Source organism: Oncorhynchus masou, chromosome 6 (genome assembly GCF_036934945.1).
Source record: "Oncorhynchus masou masou isolate Uvic2021 chromosome 6, UVic_Omas_1.1, whole genome shotgun sequence".
NCBI lineage: Eukaryota > Metazoa > Chordata > Actinopteri > Salmoniformes > Salmonidae > Oncorhynchus > Oncorhynchus masou.
Genome location: NC_088217.1, coordinates 26,893,745 through 26,912,730, shown reverse-complemented (window position 1 = coordinate 26,912,730; position 18,986 = coordinate 26,893,745). Strand labels below are relative to the sequence as shown.

The 18,986-nt window shown below is 44.9% G+C and overlaps 1 protein-coding gene across 2 annotated transcripts; it reads left to right on the top strand.

Annotated features, from left to right (window-relative positions):
- The first annotated feature begins 11,103 nt into the window (after positions 1 to 11,103).
- On the top strand, positions 11,104 to 18,911 carry LOC135541776 (phospholipid phosphatase 5-like). 2 transcript variants are annotated; one of them, XM_064968139.1, is made up of 8 exons: positions 11,104 to 11,285; positions 12,078 to 12,197; positions 13,363 to 13,471; positions 13,767 to 13,857; positions 14,650 to 14,838; positions 15,023 to 15,193; positions 17,983 to 18,169; positions 18,666 to 18,911. In XM_064968139.1, the coding sequence occupies exons 2-8, from the start codon at positions 12,127 to 12,129 to the stop codon at positions 18,730 to 18,732; spliced, it is 885 nt and encodes a 294-aa protein (XP_064824211.1). In that variant the 5' UTR covers positions 11,104 to 11,285; positions 12,078 to 12,126; the 3' UTR covers positions 18,733 to 18,911. The 2 variants fall into 2 exon arrangements, with proteins under 2 accessions (XP_064824211.1, XP_064824212.1); XM_064968140.1 differs by lacking the exon at positions 11,104 to 11,285 and adding an exon at positions 11,295 to 11,403.
- The last annotated feature ends 75 nt before the right edge of the window (positions 18,912 to 18,986 follow it).

Genomic DNA, 18,986 nt, shown 5'->3' with positions numbered 1-18,986 from the left:
ATACAATCCACAACCTGTCACGGGGTACTGTCACGTCCTGACCTTAGTTCCTTTTTTTATGTCTCTATTTTAGGTTGGTCAGGGTGTGAGTTGGGGTGGGCATTCTGTTTTGTTCTATCTTCGTATTTATATGTGTTTGGCCTGGTATGGTTCCCAAACAGAGGCAGCTGTCAATCGTTGTCTCTGATTGAGAACCATACTTATGGAGCTTGCTTTCGCCCTTTAGTTGTGAGTAGTTGTTTTCTGTCTCTGTCTCTGTACCAGACAGGACTATTTTGTTTGTTCCATTTGTTATTTTTGTTCTAGTGTTCAGTGTAATTAAAATATCATGTACATGTACCACGCTGCACCTTGGTCCTCTCCTTCTTCCACCTCTCAGAATCATTACAATAAGGAGTTGTTGGAGATTTGGTGTAATTATAAGGAGCTCAGAAAACTATTAGAAAGCATGGGTGATGAACCCTCTAAGTGCTGATCCAGCAGGGAAAAAACAACTTGCGCACCCAGACGTAGACATACGTACAGTTGAAGTCTGAAGTTTACATACACCGTAGCCAAATACATTTAAACTATGTTTTTCACAATTCCTGACATTTAATCCTAGGAACAATTCCCTGTCTTAGGTCAGTTAGGATCACCACTTTATTTTAAGAATGTGAAATGTCAGAACAATAGTAGAGTACATGATTTATTTCATCACATTCCCAGAGTCAGAAGCTTACATACACTCAATTAGTATTTGGTAGCATTGCCTTTCAATTGTTTAACTTGGGTCAAACATTTTTGGTAGCCTTCCACAAGCTTCCCACAATAAGTTGGGTGAATTTTGGCCCATTCCTCCTGACAGAGCTGGTGTAACTGAGTCAGGTTTGTAGGCCTTTATGCTCGCACACGCTTTTTCAGTTCTGCCCACAAATGTTCTATAGGATTGAGGTTAGGGCATTGTGAAGGCTGCTCCAATACCTTGACTTTGTTGTCCTTAAGCCATTTTGCCACAACGTTGGAAGTATGCTTGGTGTCATTGTCCATTTGGAAGACCCATTTGCGACCAAGCTTTAACTTTCTGACTGATGTCTTGAGATGTTGCTTCAATATATCCACATCATTTTGCAACCGCATGATGCCATCTATTTTGTGAAGTGCACCAGTCCCTACTGCAGCAAAGCACGCCCACAACATGATGCTGCCACCCCCGTGCCTCACAGTTGGGATGGTGGTCTTCGGCTTGCAAGCATCCCCCTTTTTCCTCCAAACATAACGATGGTCATTATGGCCAAAAACTTATATTTTTGTTTCATCAGACCAGAGGACATTTCTCCAAAAAGTACGATCTTTGTCCCCATGTGCAGTTGCAAACCGTAGTCTGGCTTGTTTATGGCGGTTTTGAAGCAGTGGCTTCTTCCTTGCTGAGCGGCCTTTTGGATATGTCGATATAGGACTTGTTTTACTGTGGAAATACTTTTGTACCTGTCTCCTCCAGCATCTTCACAAGGTCCTTTGTTGTTGTTCTGGGATTGATTTGCAATTTTCGCACCAAAGTACATTGATCTCTAGGAGACAGAACGTGTCTCCTTCCTGAGCGGTATGACAGATGTGTGGTCCCATGGTGTTTATACTTGTGTACTATTGTTTGTACAGATGAACGTGGTACCTTCGTGCGTTTAGACATTTTTCCCAAGGATGAACCAGACTTGTGGAGGACTTACATTTTTTCTGTGGTCTTTGCTGATTTCTACTGATTTTCCCATGATGTCAAGCAAAGAGGCACTGAGTTCGAAGGTGGGCCTTGACATACATCCACTGGTCACCTCCAATTGACTCAAATTGTCAATTAGCCTATCAGAAGCTTCTAAAGCCATGACATAATTTTCTGGAATTTTCCAAGCTGTTTAAAGGCACAGTCCACTTAGTGTATGTTATCTTCTGTCCCACTGAAATTGTGATACAGTGAAGTATAAGTGCAATAATCTGTCCATAAACAATTGTTGGAAAAATTACTTGTGTCACGCACAAAGTAGATGTCCTAACCAACTTACCAAGACATTTGTGGTGGTTGAAAAACTAGTTTTAATGACTCCAACCTTAGTGTATGTACATTTCTGACTTCAACTGTAAGTGGTGTAAAATGTATAAGAGAAATGTTAAGAGTGATTCCTTTATGGATTATTTGATAAAGATAAGGTTAAAGCATTGTAAGACTGTCTAAATAATCTGGGAAATAAAGTCTCAGACAAAGACTGGTGCATCTTCTACAGCAGCTCAGATATTTAATGTAGGGTGATGCCTATGTTTTTCATGGCATCAAAGGGGGAAATGCAGTGGCAGAATTTGGGATGACCTGTTGTCATTTCTCAAGGGATATGTTCTTTGTTGGACTGTGATGTTATGCCTTCCATAGACTCCTGGTATGTCTGCACCCTAACACAAGCTATTGTGTTCCATAACTGTTGATTGTATTGAAATAACTGTTTTGTGAACAATATGATTGTATTATCACCTCAGACTATATAAGGGACATGGAACCATTTTTTCCTTGAGTTCTTCCATGTGAAATCAGAGATAGTTCTCCCCTCCAGCTGCTTGATTAAAGATGTTTGTATTATATGTGATTGGACCAAGTCGTTTGAGGTTGCTCTAAAGCGTAAAGGTGAAATAAACGAGTCAGGGGCAGGTTCTTAATTGAACTAATTTCTCTATTGAGGTATTTCTTTCGTCTCAAACTCTCCAACACAATCAATGATAATCTCACAATGAAAACACAAATCTTCTACTTTACAAGAACAAGGAACACAAGGCGAGTATCTTCAAACTATAACAAAAATCACGGGTAGCGTCACCGCCTTAACGATCCGTTCGTGGACAGCTCCCTTCGGGTGGTTGTCCAGATCCGTGGTGGCCATTCCCAAGAGGTAGTTTGTCCTCTTCTTCTCCCATTCCGAAAGGTGCGTCCTTTCCTTTGTAGAAGCAAACACTATTTTCTTCCTCCAGTCTCCCCCACTACCGGTTCCCTCCTCTCTCTTGTAGGAGAAAGAGAATAGATCATTAGAACCATCAGCTGTGCTTAATTGCCTCTGATCACCTTGACTCACATGCCGGGCTGGGCTACTATCCATGGAACCAGCCTAACCGCTGGTGGTCCTTCCGCATATATCATTAAATAGTCTCTGCCTTAATCTTTGGATTTAATTTTCCACAAAAGCAGGGATGTGGTTTGACGAACAACATTGCCCACCAATGATAGCATGGACTACAAAGGGAAAATCAGCCACGTCGCAGACACCGACGTCTTGCTTCCGGACAAGCTAAACACCTTCTTCGCCCGCTTTGAGGATAACACAGTGCCACCGACGCAGCCTGCTACCAAGGACTGTGGGATCTCCTTCTCCGTGGCCAACGTCAATAAGACAATTAAGCGTGTTAGCATCCCTAGCCGCGTCCCCAGAGCATGAGCAGACCAGCTGGCTGGAGTGTTTACGGACATATTCAATCTCTCCCTATCCCAGTCTGTTGTCTCCACATGCTTCAAGATGGCCACCATTGTTCCTGTTCCCTAGAAAGCTAAGGTAACTGAACTAAATGACTATCACCCTGTAGTACTCACTTCTGTCATCATGAAGTGCTTTGAAGTGGAAGTGCTTTTCAAGGATCATATCACCTCTACCTTACCTGACACCCTAAACCCACTTCAATTTGCTTACCTCCCCAATAGATCCACAGACGATGCAATCACCATCACACTGCACACTGCCCATCTGGACAAGAGGATGCTGTAAGAATGCTGTTCATTGACTATAGCTCAGCATTCAACACCATAGTACCCTCCACCTTCACTTTGCTGATCATCAACAGTGGGGCCCCACAAGGATACGGTCTCAGCCCCTCCTGTACTCTCTGTTCACCCATGACTGCGTGGCCACGCACACCTCCAACTCAATCATCAAGTTTGCAGATGGCACAGCAGTAGTAGGCCTGATTACCAACAATGAGTTTGGGAGTGTGGCGCTAGGAAAATAATGTTTCACCAAATGTCAACAAAACAAAGGAGCTGATCGTGGACTTCAGGAAACAGCAGAGGGAGCACCCCCCTAACCACATCAACGGGACCGCAGTGGAGAAGTTGGAAAGCTTCAAGTTCCTCGGCTTACACATCACTGACTAATAAAATTTGATTTGATTTGATTTGACAAACTGAAATGGACCACCCACACAGACAGTGTGGTGAAGAAGGCATAATAGCACCTCTTCAACCTCAGGAAGAAATTTGGCTTGGCCCCTTACAAACTTTTTATTTAAACATTTTTACCCCGTTTTCTCCCCAATTTTGTGGTATCCAATTTTTTTTTAGTAGCTACTATTTTGTCTCATCGCTACAACTCCCGTACAGGCTCGGGAGAGACGAAGGTTGAAAGTCATGCGTCCTCCGATACACAACCCAACCAAGCCGCACTGCTTCTTAACACAGCGCGCATCCAACCCGGAAGCCAGACGCACCAATGTGTCGGAGGAAACACTGTGCACCCGGCAACCTTGGATAGCGCGCACTGCGCCCAGCCTGCCACAGGAGTCACTGGTGCGTGATGAGACAAGGATATCCCTACCAGCTGGTGCTGCAGTACATTTACATTACATTTAAGTCATTTAGCAGACGCTCTTATCCAGAGCGACTTACAAATTGGTGAATTCACCTTCTGACATCCAGTGGAACAGCCACTTTACAATAGTGCATCTAAATCATTTAAGGGGGGGGGTGAGAAGGATTACTTAACCTATCCTAGGTATTCCTTGAAGAGGTGGGGTTTCAGGTGTCTCCGGAAGGTGGTGATTGACTCCGCTGTCCTGGCGTCGTGAGGGAGTTTGTTCCACCATTGGGGGGCCAGAGCAGCGAACAGTTTTGACTGGGCTGAGCGGGAACTGTACTTCCTCAGTGGTAGGGAGGCGAGCAGGCCAGAGGTGGATGAACGCAGTGCCCTTGTTTGGGTGTAGGGCCTGATCAGAGCCTGGAGGTACTGCGGTGCCATTCCCCTCACAGCTCCGTAGGCAAGCACCATGGTCTTGTAGCGGATGCGAGCTTCAACTGGAAGCCAGTGGAGAGAGCGGAGGAGCGGGGTGACGTGAGAGAACTTGGGAAGGTTGAACACCAGACGGGCTGCGGCGTTCTGGATGAGTTGTAGGGGTTTAATGGCACAGGCAGGGAGCCCAGCCAACAGCGAGTTGCAGTAATCCAGACGGGAGATGACAAGTGCCTGGATTAGGACCTGCGCCGCTTCCTGTGTGAGGCAGGGTCGTACTCTGCGGATGTTGTAGAGCATGAACCTACAGGAACGGGCCACCGCCATGATGTTGGTTGAGAACGACAGGGTGTTGTCCAGGATCACGCCAAGGTTCTTAGCGCTCTGGGAGGAGGACACAATGGAGTTGTCAACCGTGATGGCGAGATCATGGAACGGGCAGTCCTTCCCCGGGAGGAAGAGCAGCTCCGTCTTGCCGAGGTTCAGCTTGAGGTGGTGATCCGTCATCCACACTGATATGTCTGCCAGACATGCAGAGATGCGATTCGCCACCTGGTCATCAGAAGGGGGAAAGGAGAAGATTAATTGTGTGTCGTCTGCATAGCAATGATAGGAGAGACCATGTGAGGTTATGACAGAGCCAAGTGACTTGGTGTATAGCGAGAATAGGAGAGGGCCTAGAACAGAGCCCTGGGGGACACCAGTGGTGAGAGCGCGTGGCGAGGAGACAGATTCTCGCCACGCCACCTGGTAGGAGCGACCTGTCAGGTAGGACGCAATCCAAGCGTGGGCCGCACCGGAGATGCCCAACTCGGAGAGGGTGGAGAGGAGGATCTGATGGTTCACAGTATCGAAGGCAGCCGATAGGTCTAGAAGGATGAGAGCAGAGGAGAGAGAGTTAGCTTTAGCAGTGCGGAGCGCCTCCGTGATACAGAGAAGAGCAGTCTCAGTTGAATGACTAGTCTTGAAACCTGACTGATTTGGATCAAGAAGGTCATTCTGAGAGAGATAGCGGGAGAGCTGGCCAAGGACGGCACGTTCAAGAGTTTTGGAGAGAAAAGGTCTGTAGTTGTTGACATCGGAGGGATCGAGTGTAGGTTTTTTCAGAAGGGGTGCAACTCTCGCTCTCTTGAAGACGGAAGGGACGTAGCCAGCGGTCAGGGATGAGTTGATGAGCGAGGTGAGGTAAGGGAGAAGGTCTCCGGAAATGGTCTGGAGAAGAGAGGAGGGGATAGGGTCAAGCGGGCAGGTTGTTGGGCGGCCGGCCGTCACAAGAAGCGAGATTTCATCTGGAGAGAGAGGGGAGAAAGAGGTCAGAGCACAAGGTAGGGCAGTGTGAGCAGAACCAGCGGTGTCGTTTGACTTAGCAAACGAGGATCGGATGTCGTCGACCTTCTTTTCAAAATGGTTGACGAAGTCATCTGCAGAGAGGGAGGAGGGGGGAGGGGGAGGAGGATTCAGGAGGGAGGAGAAGGTGGCAAAGAGCTTCCTAGGGTTAGAGGCAGATGCTTGGAATTTAGAGTGGTAGAAAGTGGCTTTAGCAGCAGAGACAGAGGAGGAAAATGTAGAGAGGAGGGAGTGAAAGGATGCCAGGTCCGCAGGGAGGCGAGTTTTCCTCCATTTCCGCTCGGCTGCCCGGAGCTCTGTTCTGTGAGCTCGCAATGAGTCGTCGAGCCACGGAGCGGGAGGGGAGGACCGAGCCGGCCTGGAGGATAGGGGACATAGAGAGTCAAAGGATGCAGAAAGGGAAGAGAGGAGGGTTGAGGAGGCAGAATCAGGAGATAGGTTGGAGAAGGTATGAGCAGAGGGAAGAGATGATAGGATGGAAGAGGAGAGAGTAGCAGGGGGAGAGAGAGCGAAGGTTGGGACGGCGCGATACCATCCGAGTAGGGGCAGTGTGGGAAGTGTTGGATGAGAGCGAGAGGGAAAAGGATACAAGGTAGTGGTCGGAGACTTGGAGGGGAGTTGCAATGAGGTTAGTGGAAGAACAGCATCTAGTAAAGATGAGGTCGAGCGTATTGCCTGCCTTGTGAGTAGGGGGAAGGTGAGAGGGTGAGGTCAAAAGAGGAGAGGAGTGGAAAGAAGGAGGCAGAGAGGAATGAGTCAAAGGTAGATGTGGGGAGGTTAAAGTCGCCCAGGACTGTGAGAGGTGAGCCGTCCTCAGGAAAGGAGCTTATCAAGGCATCAAGCTCATTGATGAACTCTCCGAGGGAACCTGGAGGGCGATAAATGATAAGGATGTTAAGCTTGAAAGGGCTGGTAACTGTGACAGCATGGAATTCAAAGGAGGCGATAGACAGATGGGTAAGGGGAGAAAGAGAGAATGACCACTTGGGAGAGATGAGGATCCCGGTGCCACCACCCCGCTGACCAGAAGCTCTCGGGGTGTGCGAGAACACATGGGCGGACGAAGAGAGAGCAGTAGGAGTAGCAGTGTTATCTGTGGTGATCCATGTTTCCGTCAGTGCCAAGAAGTCGAGGGACTGGAGGGAGGCATAGGCTGAGATGAACTCTGCCTTGTTGGCCGCAGATCGGCAGTTCCAGAGGCTACCGGAGACCTGGAACTCCACGTGGGTCGTGCGCGCTGGGACCACCAGATTAGGGTGGCCGCGGCCACGCGTTGTGGAGCGTTTGTATGGTCTGTGCAGAGAGGAGAGAACAGGGATAGATAGACACATAGTTGACAGGCTACAGAAGAGGCTACGCTAATGCAAAGGAGATTGGAATGACAAGTGGACTACACGTCTCGAATGTTCAGAAAGTTAAGCTTACGTAGCAAGAATCTTATTGACTAAAATGATTGAAATGATACAGTACTGCTGGAGTAGGCTAGCTGGCAGTGGCTGCGTTGTTGACTTTGTAGGCTAGCTGGCAGTGGCTGCGATGTTGACACTACACTAATCAAGTCGTTCCGTCGAGTGTAATAGTTTCTACAGCACCCTTAACCACTGCACCACTACGGAGGCCCCACACACTTTTACAGATGCACAATTTAGAGCATCCGGTCAGGCTGTATCACCGCCTGCTATGGCAACTGCTCCGCCCGCAACCGCAGGGCTCCCCAGAAGGTTGTGTGGTCTGCCCAATGCATCACCGGGGGCAAGCTACATGTCCTCCAGGATAGCTACAGCACCCGATGTCACAGAAAGGCCAAAAAGATCATCAAGGACAACAACCACCCGAGCCACTGTCTGTTCGCCCCGCTACCATCCAGAAGGCGAGGTCAGTACAGGTGCATCATAGCTGGGACCGAGAGATTGAAAAACATGTATCTTAGTCTATGCCGCTGTGATATTGATTGTCCAAATATTTTTTATTCTTAATTCCATTCCTTTGCTTTAGATTGTGTGTATTGTTAGATATAATTTGTTGGATATTACTGCACTGTTGGTGCTAGAAAAACAAGCATTTCGCTACACCCACAATAACATCAGCTAAACACGTGTATGTGACAAATAAAATCTTATTTTATTTGATTTAAAATGTGCCATAGATGGGAACACAGACCAATCCGTTAACTTGAGGGGTTGAAAAACACATGCCTGTGAGCTTTTCCCGCCAGTGTCCCCTAGCAGCAAAGACGTCAGAGCACTTGCCGGTAAACTGATGACATAACATCGGCCCCATGTGTTTGTAACATGTAATAGTTTCATTAATGAATTAAATTATTTTGCAGGGATTCACACTTTCAGTACATTACAGTACAATAGCCTACACGTTATATAACATGCTAATGGTATTGTGTGATACTTACTGCACGGTTGACATTTACATATGTATGTACTGTCGTTTCCCTCTGCTCTACTCTGCTCCGTCATGCATAATAACAACCATGCACTAAATCTAGCATTGGGGTATGTTGCTGTCATCTTTTTTGGCTTCTGTGACCACTAACAGAGATTATAATTCCCCTTAAGCAAACTACTACACTCTGCAGAGGTTGAATAAGGTCAGGAGACACATTCATTGTGAAGACAATAGACAGGAGACACACATGTTAACCTGGTTTGATTTAATTACAGTCTTAGAATGACTTTTTTAGGTAATAATTTTCTAATCCTCCCTCTTGGTCTGAGTTTATTTTAAAGCTATTGGCTACTTGTCTGTGCCTGAGCACAGAAAAATAAAAAGAGCCTGGAAATGATAACCTGTCAGATAACCTGCAGTAATAAAATGCCTGTACCACTGTATTTAAATGTAGCATTTTTGCATGAAAGCAAATACTATATACTGTTCACTGTCCTTCAGTTCAGTACAGTTATTAATATGTGTAATGTGGACATTTAAGATGAATTCAGTTAATATTCAGAGGAATTAACACAATGCTTAGCATATTTATATGTTTTTCCTTTATGTAATACTCATGATTTCCAGTGTTATATTTGGGACAGACATTTGTGTACAGGTTATTGGTCACTAGACTTGCTACTGAATGTTATGGATTGTTTTCATATCTGTTGATAGTGATTGACGCCAGACTGGAGGTACAAGGACCAAGGCCACTGATAATTATTGTATTCTGTGACACTGTGTGATTCTGTATCAGCAGATGTTGTGACTTCCTACAAGCCTCCTGGTGGGTGTTTACAGAACATTGGTGCTGTGCGATTAGAATATACAGTCCCGCTTAGAGAAGGCGAGATAGACATCTTCTGTGCTGGAGGTGTCTCCCTGTTGCAATGTGTAATTAAACTGGATTGATTTTGGTTGACTTTATCAGTGACTGCTCTCCTTTTTGTTCACCTGAAAATTACTATTACAATATGGATGTACTGTGTTCAAACATAAGGCTCTCTCTCTCAGACTAGGCCCTGCTAAAACTTAAGCCCTGTTCAAAGTATTCCTCCAGTGAAGGTGGGTGGTCGGTACAGTAAATTCTGTCCAATCCCAAACTGCCCATGTCTGGGATTTGGGCGTGGGAGGAGTGTATCCCTCTGGTGGTTGATTCTTTACATGGACTTGGGTGAAGTTTCCCCGTAGACACTAATCTTGGGTCAGCATTGCATTTTCCAAACTAATGGTTAAGGTTAGGATTGGGGGAGGGGAAGTTGATCCTAGATCTGTACCTAGGTGAAACTTCACCACAGATAGTTGTTGATGCCTTGCATAACCTTTGGGCTTCTGAGTGGTGCAGCAGTCTAAGGCACTGCATCTCAATGCTAGAGGTGTCACAACAGACCCTGGTTTGATTCCAGGCTGTATCACAACCAGCTGTGATTGGGAGTCCCATAGGGCGGTGCACAAATGGCCCAGCGTAGTCTGGGTTAGGGTTTGGCCAGGGTAGGCCATCATTGTAAATAGGAACTTGTTCTTAACTGACTTGGTTAAATTAAAATAATAAGTCAGATGCCTGGTTGAGCCTGTTTTACTAGTGTTTCAAGTAGTGTTAATCGACATCTGGAATGACATCATATGCCATAGATGGAGCTAGTAGCGCTGCACAAAGATTTCCATAAAACAATAAGTCAATCATGAATTGAAGCTACCTTGGCCAACTTCATGGATTCATTTGACTTCAGATTCATTTTCCTACTCCTTTCTGTGCTCTGTATTAGCTGAGATCATTAGTAGGGCCTGATTATAAACATAATAGCCAGATTGGTGTCAGATAATCTGTTCTTATTAACATTATCTACAAAGCTAACATATGGACTTATTTTAAGATTGTCATACCATGGATCATTTAGCTGTTTGATTTTGAAACACATTGAAAAATACATCCATAAATGGATATTCGATAATCCATATTCGTTTTTTTTTGAGACGCAGCCCATGCATCAACAACAAAAAACATACAGTCGCCCTATCTCTATCTTAAACTGACGGATTTTGATGGAGATTTTTTCTATTACGTGACAGATTGTTAATGCCCTCTAGGGCCTCAAACAGTAATTTGTGTAGCCTACATCACACGTTCAAGAAAGACAAAAACATTGACATTTATTCAAGAAATCAGAAATTGTCCATTACAAACAATGGAGAAAAAAAATGTTTTATTAGTGTGCCAAATTGCTACAACTCAGGCCTGATGAGGTGTGTAGCCTATTCCTTTAGATGTCACTCTAATGTAGAGACAGGTAAGGATTGTATTGTCTTCCGCATTCAGTCAGTTTCATAATGATCCCTTGCATAGCAGGTCGTACCAGAGTTACCTGGTCGGGCGCAACAATAGTAGTGAAACGATGACTACAATAGTTTGATATGGGTTTTCTTTCCATCTTTTACCGGAACAGTTCAACAGCCGACGAAGATTTGAATACTTTGATGCGCTCAAAGGTCTGTATACTATACTGCGTAAAACCAAGGGAGTGGGGGATAGAACCGGTGAACGCTACTGTATCGTGTTTGCGGATGTACAAGCTAGTATCCAGTCAGATGTGATTGTGGCATGCTGGTAGGTATCCTATGAAAATTACTCTGTAATCCGATGCATAAACCACCGTAACTCATATATTTGGCTGTCCGCTTGAAATTTAAAGAGCCAAATAATTGGATTTTGGCTGAATTACCCAGTTTACTCATACATGCCGTGCTGTATCAGTAGGCTACGTGTCATGTTTACATTGGGTCCTTATACAGCTTTAATGTCCAACTGCTCTCTCTGCCTGTTGCTCAGGGTTATGTTATGCATGGTACAGCATTATTTAGGCCTAATTTAGTAGTCTGCTAATTTGAAGAATGTGAAGACTGATGTCACTTTGTTTGGTGGTGGTCCTTGCAATCCGGGATCTTTGGAACGTATCTTTAAAATGGTAAGAGGTTTAGGGTAGGCACGTCCCAAAGAAGCCGGATAGCACTGACCGTTTGGTGATCGCAATGCATAGTAGTGGCTTCAGTAGCTGTTTAACAAATTGAAAACAATGTATATCCATTGATGCATTTAGGAATGTACTTCTTTGCATCATACAGGCAGCGACATGCCATGATGACACTCACGGATAAAATGTCCGTCAGACTTTTTATAACTATGTTGTAGTCTGACAAAAGGACTTTCAAAGTTGGGCCTTCCTGAATCATCCAACTCTTCTATAGTGTATGACATGTCTCAATTCTCCTCCTGTCCTTTAGACCCTAAGCAGAACCCCTGGGCTAGTTTGATGACAAGCTAGGCTAGAAGATGAGGAGGAGTCTAAATGACTGTTTCGTCTTTGACGTATTGACCCGTCTACTGTTGTTTGCAGTGTTCTGGTAAGTTGGCGGTTTTTAATGATAGAGATGGAGTATCAAATATACTATTCACTATGACCCAAGTGGTCTGGACAACAACCTTGATTAATGTTTTGACCAGGGCCCAGGGTCTTGGAAAATGAACAGCGATAGGCTGGCTTTTAAGTGTACACAGAGAGCTAACATCAATGACATGCATGTCAATCTCTCCTGGATCAAAATAGAGGAGAGATTGACTGCATCACTACTGGGTCAAAGTAGAGGAGAGATTGACTGCATCACTACTGGGTCAAAGTAGAGGAGAGATTGACTGCGTCACTAATAGTCTGTGTGAGAGGTATTGACATGCTGATGGCACCGAGCTGTCTTTTCAAACGACTAGCACACAGCTTAGACACCCAGGCATACAGTACTCTACAAGACATGCCACCAGGGGTCTCTTCACAGTCCTCATGTCCAGAACAGACTCTGGGAAACACACAGTACTGCATAGAGCCATAACTAGATGGAACTCTATTCCACATCAAGTAGCTCATGCAAGCAGTAAATAAGATTTATAAACAGATAAATGTACTCCTTATGGAACAATGCGGACTGTGAAGAGACGCACACACACACATACACTCTACACACGTATATTGTACTATTGCTGTATGGTGGTACTATACATTTTGTGTTGTAGATATGTAGTGGTGTAATAATGTTATATGATGTACTGTTACATGTTTTGTGTGATGTGCATTAATGTGTTTGGACCCCAGGAAGAGTGGCTGCTGCCTTGACAGCAGCTAATGGTGATCACTAATAAATGTAACAAGTATTTAAGTAGCTTTCTTGCCTTGAGGGTCAGATTGTTGTGAACTCCTCTGAGTATCGTACCGATCTCACTTGTGCACAAGTTCTGTCTATTAAACCTTGGAAAATTATTATTATTTTTTTTTTACATAGGACTTTGCCTTGTCTTTGCATCCATAATCTTCCCACACCTAAGCAATCGACTATTCCTAACAGTAAGCTTACAGCAACTTTAGATTCATGTGTATAGGTGCTGTTGCCCAGCCTGGTACCAGATCTGTTTGTGCTGTCTTTACAAGTACTATGACAGTCAATCACCATACAAGTATATTGGAGATGTTGCCTTATGTAATACTACAACAGCTACCAATGATTCTCTCTGTCCTCTTAGTGTGACGGAGGTGCTACCTCCTTTCTCTCGTGAGATCCAGCCAGAGGAGATGTGGCTCTACAAGTTCCACCATGTGGAGAATGACCACGTTCCTACCAAACTCATGTTTGTAAGTACCAGTACTACTAATGACAGTCTGCATAATTAACCTCCATAATAACGTATTTACAACAGCCAGCCAAAGAAAATGTACTTCTTCTTAATGGTTTGGTTCCTAACAGGGTCTCTTCTTCTCCAAATGGAGTTTTTCCTATTGTCACTGTTGCCTTGTAGGCTGGCTCTTTTGGGTCTGAATTTTGTCAAGACCGTCTGGTTTCAATCTCAAAATGATTATCAGAGCAAATTGGATTAAGTCATTTTCATGCACACATAAAACTGTTTTTTCCTTTCCTTCTGTTTTGCAGAGCATAGCACTTTTCACCCCTATGGCTGTCATCATGTTGTTTGCCTTCCTGAACAAGACAGAGAAGAGGGACATTAAGGAGGCCTCTCTGGGTAGGTACAGTGTCACGCTCGGAAACCCCTCCTTTCTGCAAAGTAGCTGCAGGCAAACACAATGGATTTGGACTCCCCTTTAAGGCAAGATAACAGTTTAATTAACTACGGTTGAGGGTAAAGGTTTAACTGGGATGTGGACACAAAGTTAGGGTTATGGTTGAGACTAGGGTTAGGGAACCTAATGTAGCAGACGTAAAATAAATGCCTAAGCTGCGTTCCTTTCTTTCTGGTCCTGATGAAAAAAAAACACCTGTCAGGGGAGGTTATCTTCTGCACTGTTTAACCAGTCCAGTAAATGTGGAGGAGTTAAGATGGAGCGTCACCTTGTTAACATCCAAAAGTGGAAGTCGCGTCAAAGGCACTCTTTCCATTACCCCTGAAAACTGGATGCATCTTGTAGTGTCAGTCTCCGCAGAGGGCGGGGTTATGATTGAGACCATAAAGTCTTTGGCAGCGTTTACACATGCGGCCCAATTCTGATTTTTTCCCCCCAGTTTTTTCCCCAGTCATGATGAGCAACACAATATGAAGTACAAGACACATTTTTGGTAAAATATATTTTAAATCAGTGAGGCAGTCCCAATCCTTTCATATTTTATGGGCTAAATTGAAGAGATAGTAAACGGGGGAGATAGGGGAGGGAAAGGGCAGTGGGTCGGAGACGAACAGTGGTCAGTGGCTGTAACCACTGGACCACATAGGCCACACCAGTCTCTTTCTGATTGACTTACATGTCAAATATTGTCACGTCATACTACAGAATACATACAGTCTCTGTCTTCCTTTCAGCTGTGACGTTGACTCTGGTACTCAATGGGGTTTTCACCAACGCTATCAAATTGGCAGTGGGCAGGCCACGGCCTGATTTCTTCTACCGCTGTTTCCCTGATGGTCAGATGAACACGGAGCTGCGATGCAGTGGAGACCCCGACACCGTAGAGGAGGGGAGGAAGAGCTTCCCTAGCGGACACTCCTCATGTGAGAGCATACCTAAGGTCCATGCACACACACACTTTACCAGTAACACTCATGACAGCTGGCGCCAGTTGACTACAACTAATGCAACACTTTTATATCATAAACCGTTCTTTAGGTCAGCCAACTACATTATACTGTACATATCCAAGACCTTGACCTTTCTCTCTATGTGTTGCCTTCTCAGTTGCCTTTGCTGGTCTGGGCTTCACTGCTCTGTATGTGGCGGGGAAGCTGCACTGCTTTAGTCCTGTAGGACGGGGCAAAGCCTGGCGACTCTGTGCCTTCCTCGCCCCTCTCCTCTTTGCCATCCTCATCGCCATTTCCAGGACCTGCGACTACAAGCATCACTGGCAAGGTAGACAGCTTGATAGCTAACACTCAACAGAAACTAAAAGAGGTTTGATTGAAGTGTGGAACTAAAGGGTTTGGTAACAATTTGAACATAAATATACAGTGAGCTCCAAAGGTATTGGGACAGTGACACATTTTTTTGTTTTGGCTCTGTACTCCAGCTCTTTGGATTTGAAATGATACCAATGACTATGAGGTAGTGCAAACCGTCAGCTTTAATTTTAGGGTACAGTTTAGGAATTACAACACTCTTTGTACATAGTCCTCCCAACAACAAAATGTGTCATTGTCCCAATACTTTTGAAACTTAATGTGTATATACAGTGCCTTTGGAAAGTATTCAGATCCCTTTACTTTTTCCACATTTTGCTACATTACAGCCTTATTCTAAAATTGATTAAATAGTTTTTTCCTTCAATCTACACACAATACACCATAATGACTAAGCAAAAACAGGTATTTAAAAAAACAATAGATCACATTTACATTTACATTTACATTTAAGTCATTTAGCAGACGCTCTTATCCAGAGCGACTTACAAATTGGTGAATTCACCTTCTGACATCCAGTGGAACAGCCACTTACAATAGTGCATCTAAATCATTTAAGGGGGGAGAAGGATTACTTATCCTATCCTAGGTATTCCTTGAAGAGGTGGGGTTTCAGGTGTCTCCGGAAGGTGGTGATTGACTCTGCTGTCCTGGCGTCGTGAGGGAGTTTGTTCCACCATTAGGGGGCCAGAGCAGCGAACAGTTTTGACTGGGCTGAGCGGGAACTGTACTTCCTCAGTGGTAGGGAGGCGAGCAGGCCAGAGGTGGATGGACGCAGTGCCCTTGTTTGGGTGTAGGGCCTGATCAGAGCCTGGAGGTACTGCGGTGCCGTTCCCCTCACAGCTCCGTAGGCAAGCACCATGGTCTTGTAGCGGATGCGAGCTTCAACTGGAAGCCAGTGGAGAGAGCGGAGGAGCGGGGTGACGTGAGAGAACTTGGGAAGGTTGAACACCAGACGGGCTGCGGCGTTCTGGATGAGTTGTAGGGGTTTAATGGCACAGGCAGGGAGCCCAGCCAACAGCGAGTTGCAGTAATCCAGACGGGAGATGACAAGTGCCTGGATTAGGACCTGGATTAGGACCATAAGTATGCAGACCCTTTACTCAGTACTTTGTTGAAGCACCTTTGGCAGTGATTACAACCTCGAGTCTACTTGGGTATGACGCTACAAGCTTGGCACACCTGTATTCGGTGAGTTTCTCCCATTCTTCTCTGCAGATCCTCTCAAGCTCTGTCTGTTTGGATGGGGAGCATCGCTGCACAGCTATTTTCAGGTCTCTCCAGAGATGTTCGATTGGGTTCAAGTCCGGGCTCCGGCTGGGCCCCTCAAGGACATTCAGAGACTTGTTCTGAAGCCACTCCTGCATTGTGTGCTTAGGATTATTGTCCTGTTGGAAGGTCAACCTTCACCCCAGTCTGAGGTCCTGAGTGCTCTGGAGCAGGTTTTCATAGGTTTTCACTTTTTTCTGTTAATCTTTCCCTCAATCCTCACTCGTCTCCCAATCCCTGCCTTTGAAAAACATCCCCACAGCATGATGCTGCCATGGTTCACCGTAGGGACAATGCCAGGTTTCCTCCGGACCCAACGCTTGGAATTCTTGTGTCTCATGGTTTGAGAGTCCTTTATGTGCCTTTTGGCAAACTCCAAGCATCCTGTCATGTGCAATTTACTGAGGAGTGGCTTCTGTCTGGCCACTCTATCATAAAGACCTGATTGCTGGAGTGCTGCAGAGATGGTTGTCTTTCTGGAAGGTTCTCACATCTTCACAGAGAAACTCTAGAGCTCTGTCAGAGTGACCATAGGGTCACCTCCCTGACCAAGGCCCTTCTCCTCTGATTCTTCAGTTTGGCCAGGCGGCCAACTCTAGGAAGGGTTTTGGTGGTTCCAAATTTGTTCCATTTAAGACTGATGAAGGCCACTGTGTTCTTGGGCACCTTCAATACTGAAGCAATTTTTTGGTAGCCTTCCCCAGATCTGTGCCTTGACACAATCCTGTCTCGGAGCTCTACAGCCAATTCCTTAGACCTCACGGCTTGGTTTTTGCTCTGACATGCATTGTCAACTGTGGGACCTTTTTATATAGACAGGTGTGTGCATTTCCAAATTATGTCCAATCAATGTAATTTATCACAGGTGGACTCCAATCAAGTTGTAAAAACATCTCAAAGATGATCAATGGAAACCGGATGCACCTGAGCTTAATTTCGAGTCTTATAGCAAAGGGTCTGAATACTTAATATATACTGAATACTGAATAAATAAGGTATTTCTGGTTTACATTTTTAATAAATTAGCTAACATTTCTAAAAACCTGTTTTCACTTTGTCATTATGGGGTATTGTCTAGATTTATGCACTGTATATGTCACAGAGTTGTGTCATTCGTTTGTGTACAACCCCTATTACCTCTTCTTGATAATAGATAGTAATAATAATATTTTCTCATGTTACAGTAAAAGGTTGAGCCCGTTCCATTCCCACTGTAATGGGCCTATTGATAAAGTGTTGCCTTATCCCGCATGGCGACTGGCTTTGCTTTGACCTTCAGGCTTTGTCATTGGCTTTCACAAGCCCTGATCAACTTTTGATGTCTTTATTTTTAAAATAATGCCCACCACTATCAACACAACCCCTGTTTCAAGTGTGGCAAATTACAATTATATTGGCTGGTTACAGATCATTCACTAAATTGCTGAAATATAAATGTAAACTGAACATAATTCTAATATTTTTGTTCTCCAGATGTCCTGGTGGGCTCTCTGCTGGGGTTGGTGTTTGCCTGTCTGGGCTACTGGCAGCACTACCCGTCTCTCAGTGACTCAGACAGCCACAGGCCCCTGCTGCACAGGGAAGTAGTCCCGGCGGCACAGGAGCGCAAGCAGCAGGAGCAGCAGGCCCAGCAAGCCAACTCAGGATACCTTCTGCCTCTGTAAGGAGCCCCAGGCCTGCTTCTGTACTGGGTGCATCCCCATAGTCTCTCCTTCTTCCTGTAGTGTGCACTCGTGTAATAATCCCCACGCATGTAAAAGCATTGGATTGGTGTATGTGTTAGAGTTCCATGTACCAGTAACTTCCTTTGAAATCCATGAAGGGAAGTGAACAAGTGCACACTTTGGGAGAAAGGAGAGGTTATTGGGACACAACCTCTCATTTTACTTTCAAATCATGATGAATAAGATTATATGGACAGGGGGAACCTGATCCTAGACCATCAGCCTTGTGATTGCAGATCCAGACCTCCACTGTGGAAAAACAAACAAACAAACAAACAACTTTGGTTGGAGAGGAGCGGTACCAAGTAGTCTGCTCCTCACTCAATCAGTGCTGTCTGTTGGTCTATTCCAAGAAGAGAAACAGTACTACTGTAAAAACAGGGTTGCATTCCCAGGCTGTCATGCTAATATCAATGTTTCTAATCTTTGAAGGACCAATTGTATAGAAGTGAAAGGACCTCCACGGTTACGTTGGATCACAAGTAAGGGGACATGCTAGCAATCTCGGTTTTATAAATCTATGACTAATCCAAATCTAATGAGAAAATTAATGAATCATATGGAGTCTTTCTTGATCACTTAAGATGCCAAAATTCTCCTTTTTTAATGCACTTACAGATACTGTATGTATAGTACGTTGTTTACAATACTGTGCCAATAAAGTTTGTTACCAGGGAATGTATGGATTCAGCAGACTTTCTTTACATTGTCAATATGGTTTTCTACAGTTTTTGTTAAGTAGCGAACTTCACC

Bases quoted from the DNA above. Each gene is read 5' to 3' on its own strand.
- LOC135541776 (XM_064968139.1), top strand. From the start codon at position 12,127: ATGAGGAGGAGTCTAAATGACTGTTTCGTCTTTGACGTATTGACCCGT. The intron at 13,858-14,649 runs GTAGGTACAGTG...TCTTCCTTTCAG, and splicing joins CATTAAGGAGGCCTCTCTGG to CTGTGACGTTGACTCTGGTA. The intron at 14,839-15,022 runs GTGAGAGCATAC...TTGCCTTCTCAG, and splicing joins CCCTAGCGGACACTCCTCAT to TTGCCTTTGCTGGTCTGGGC.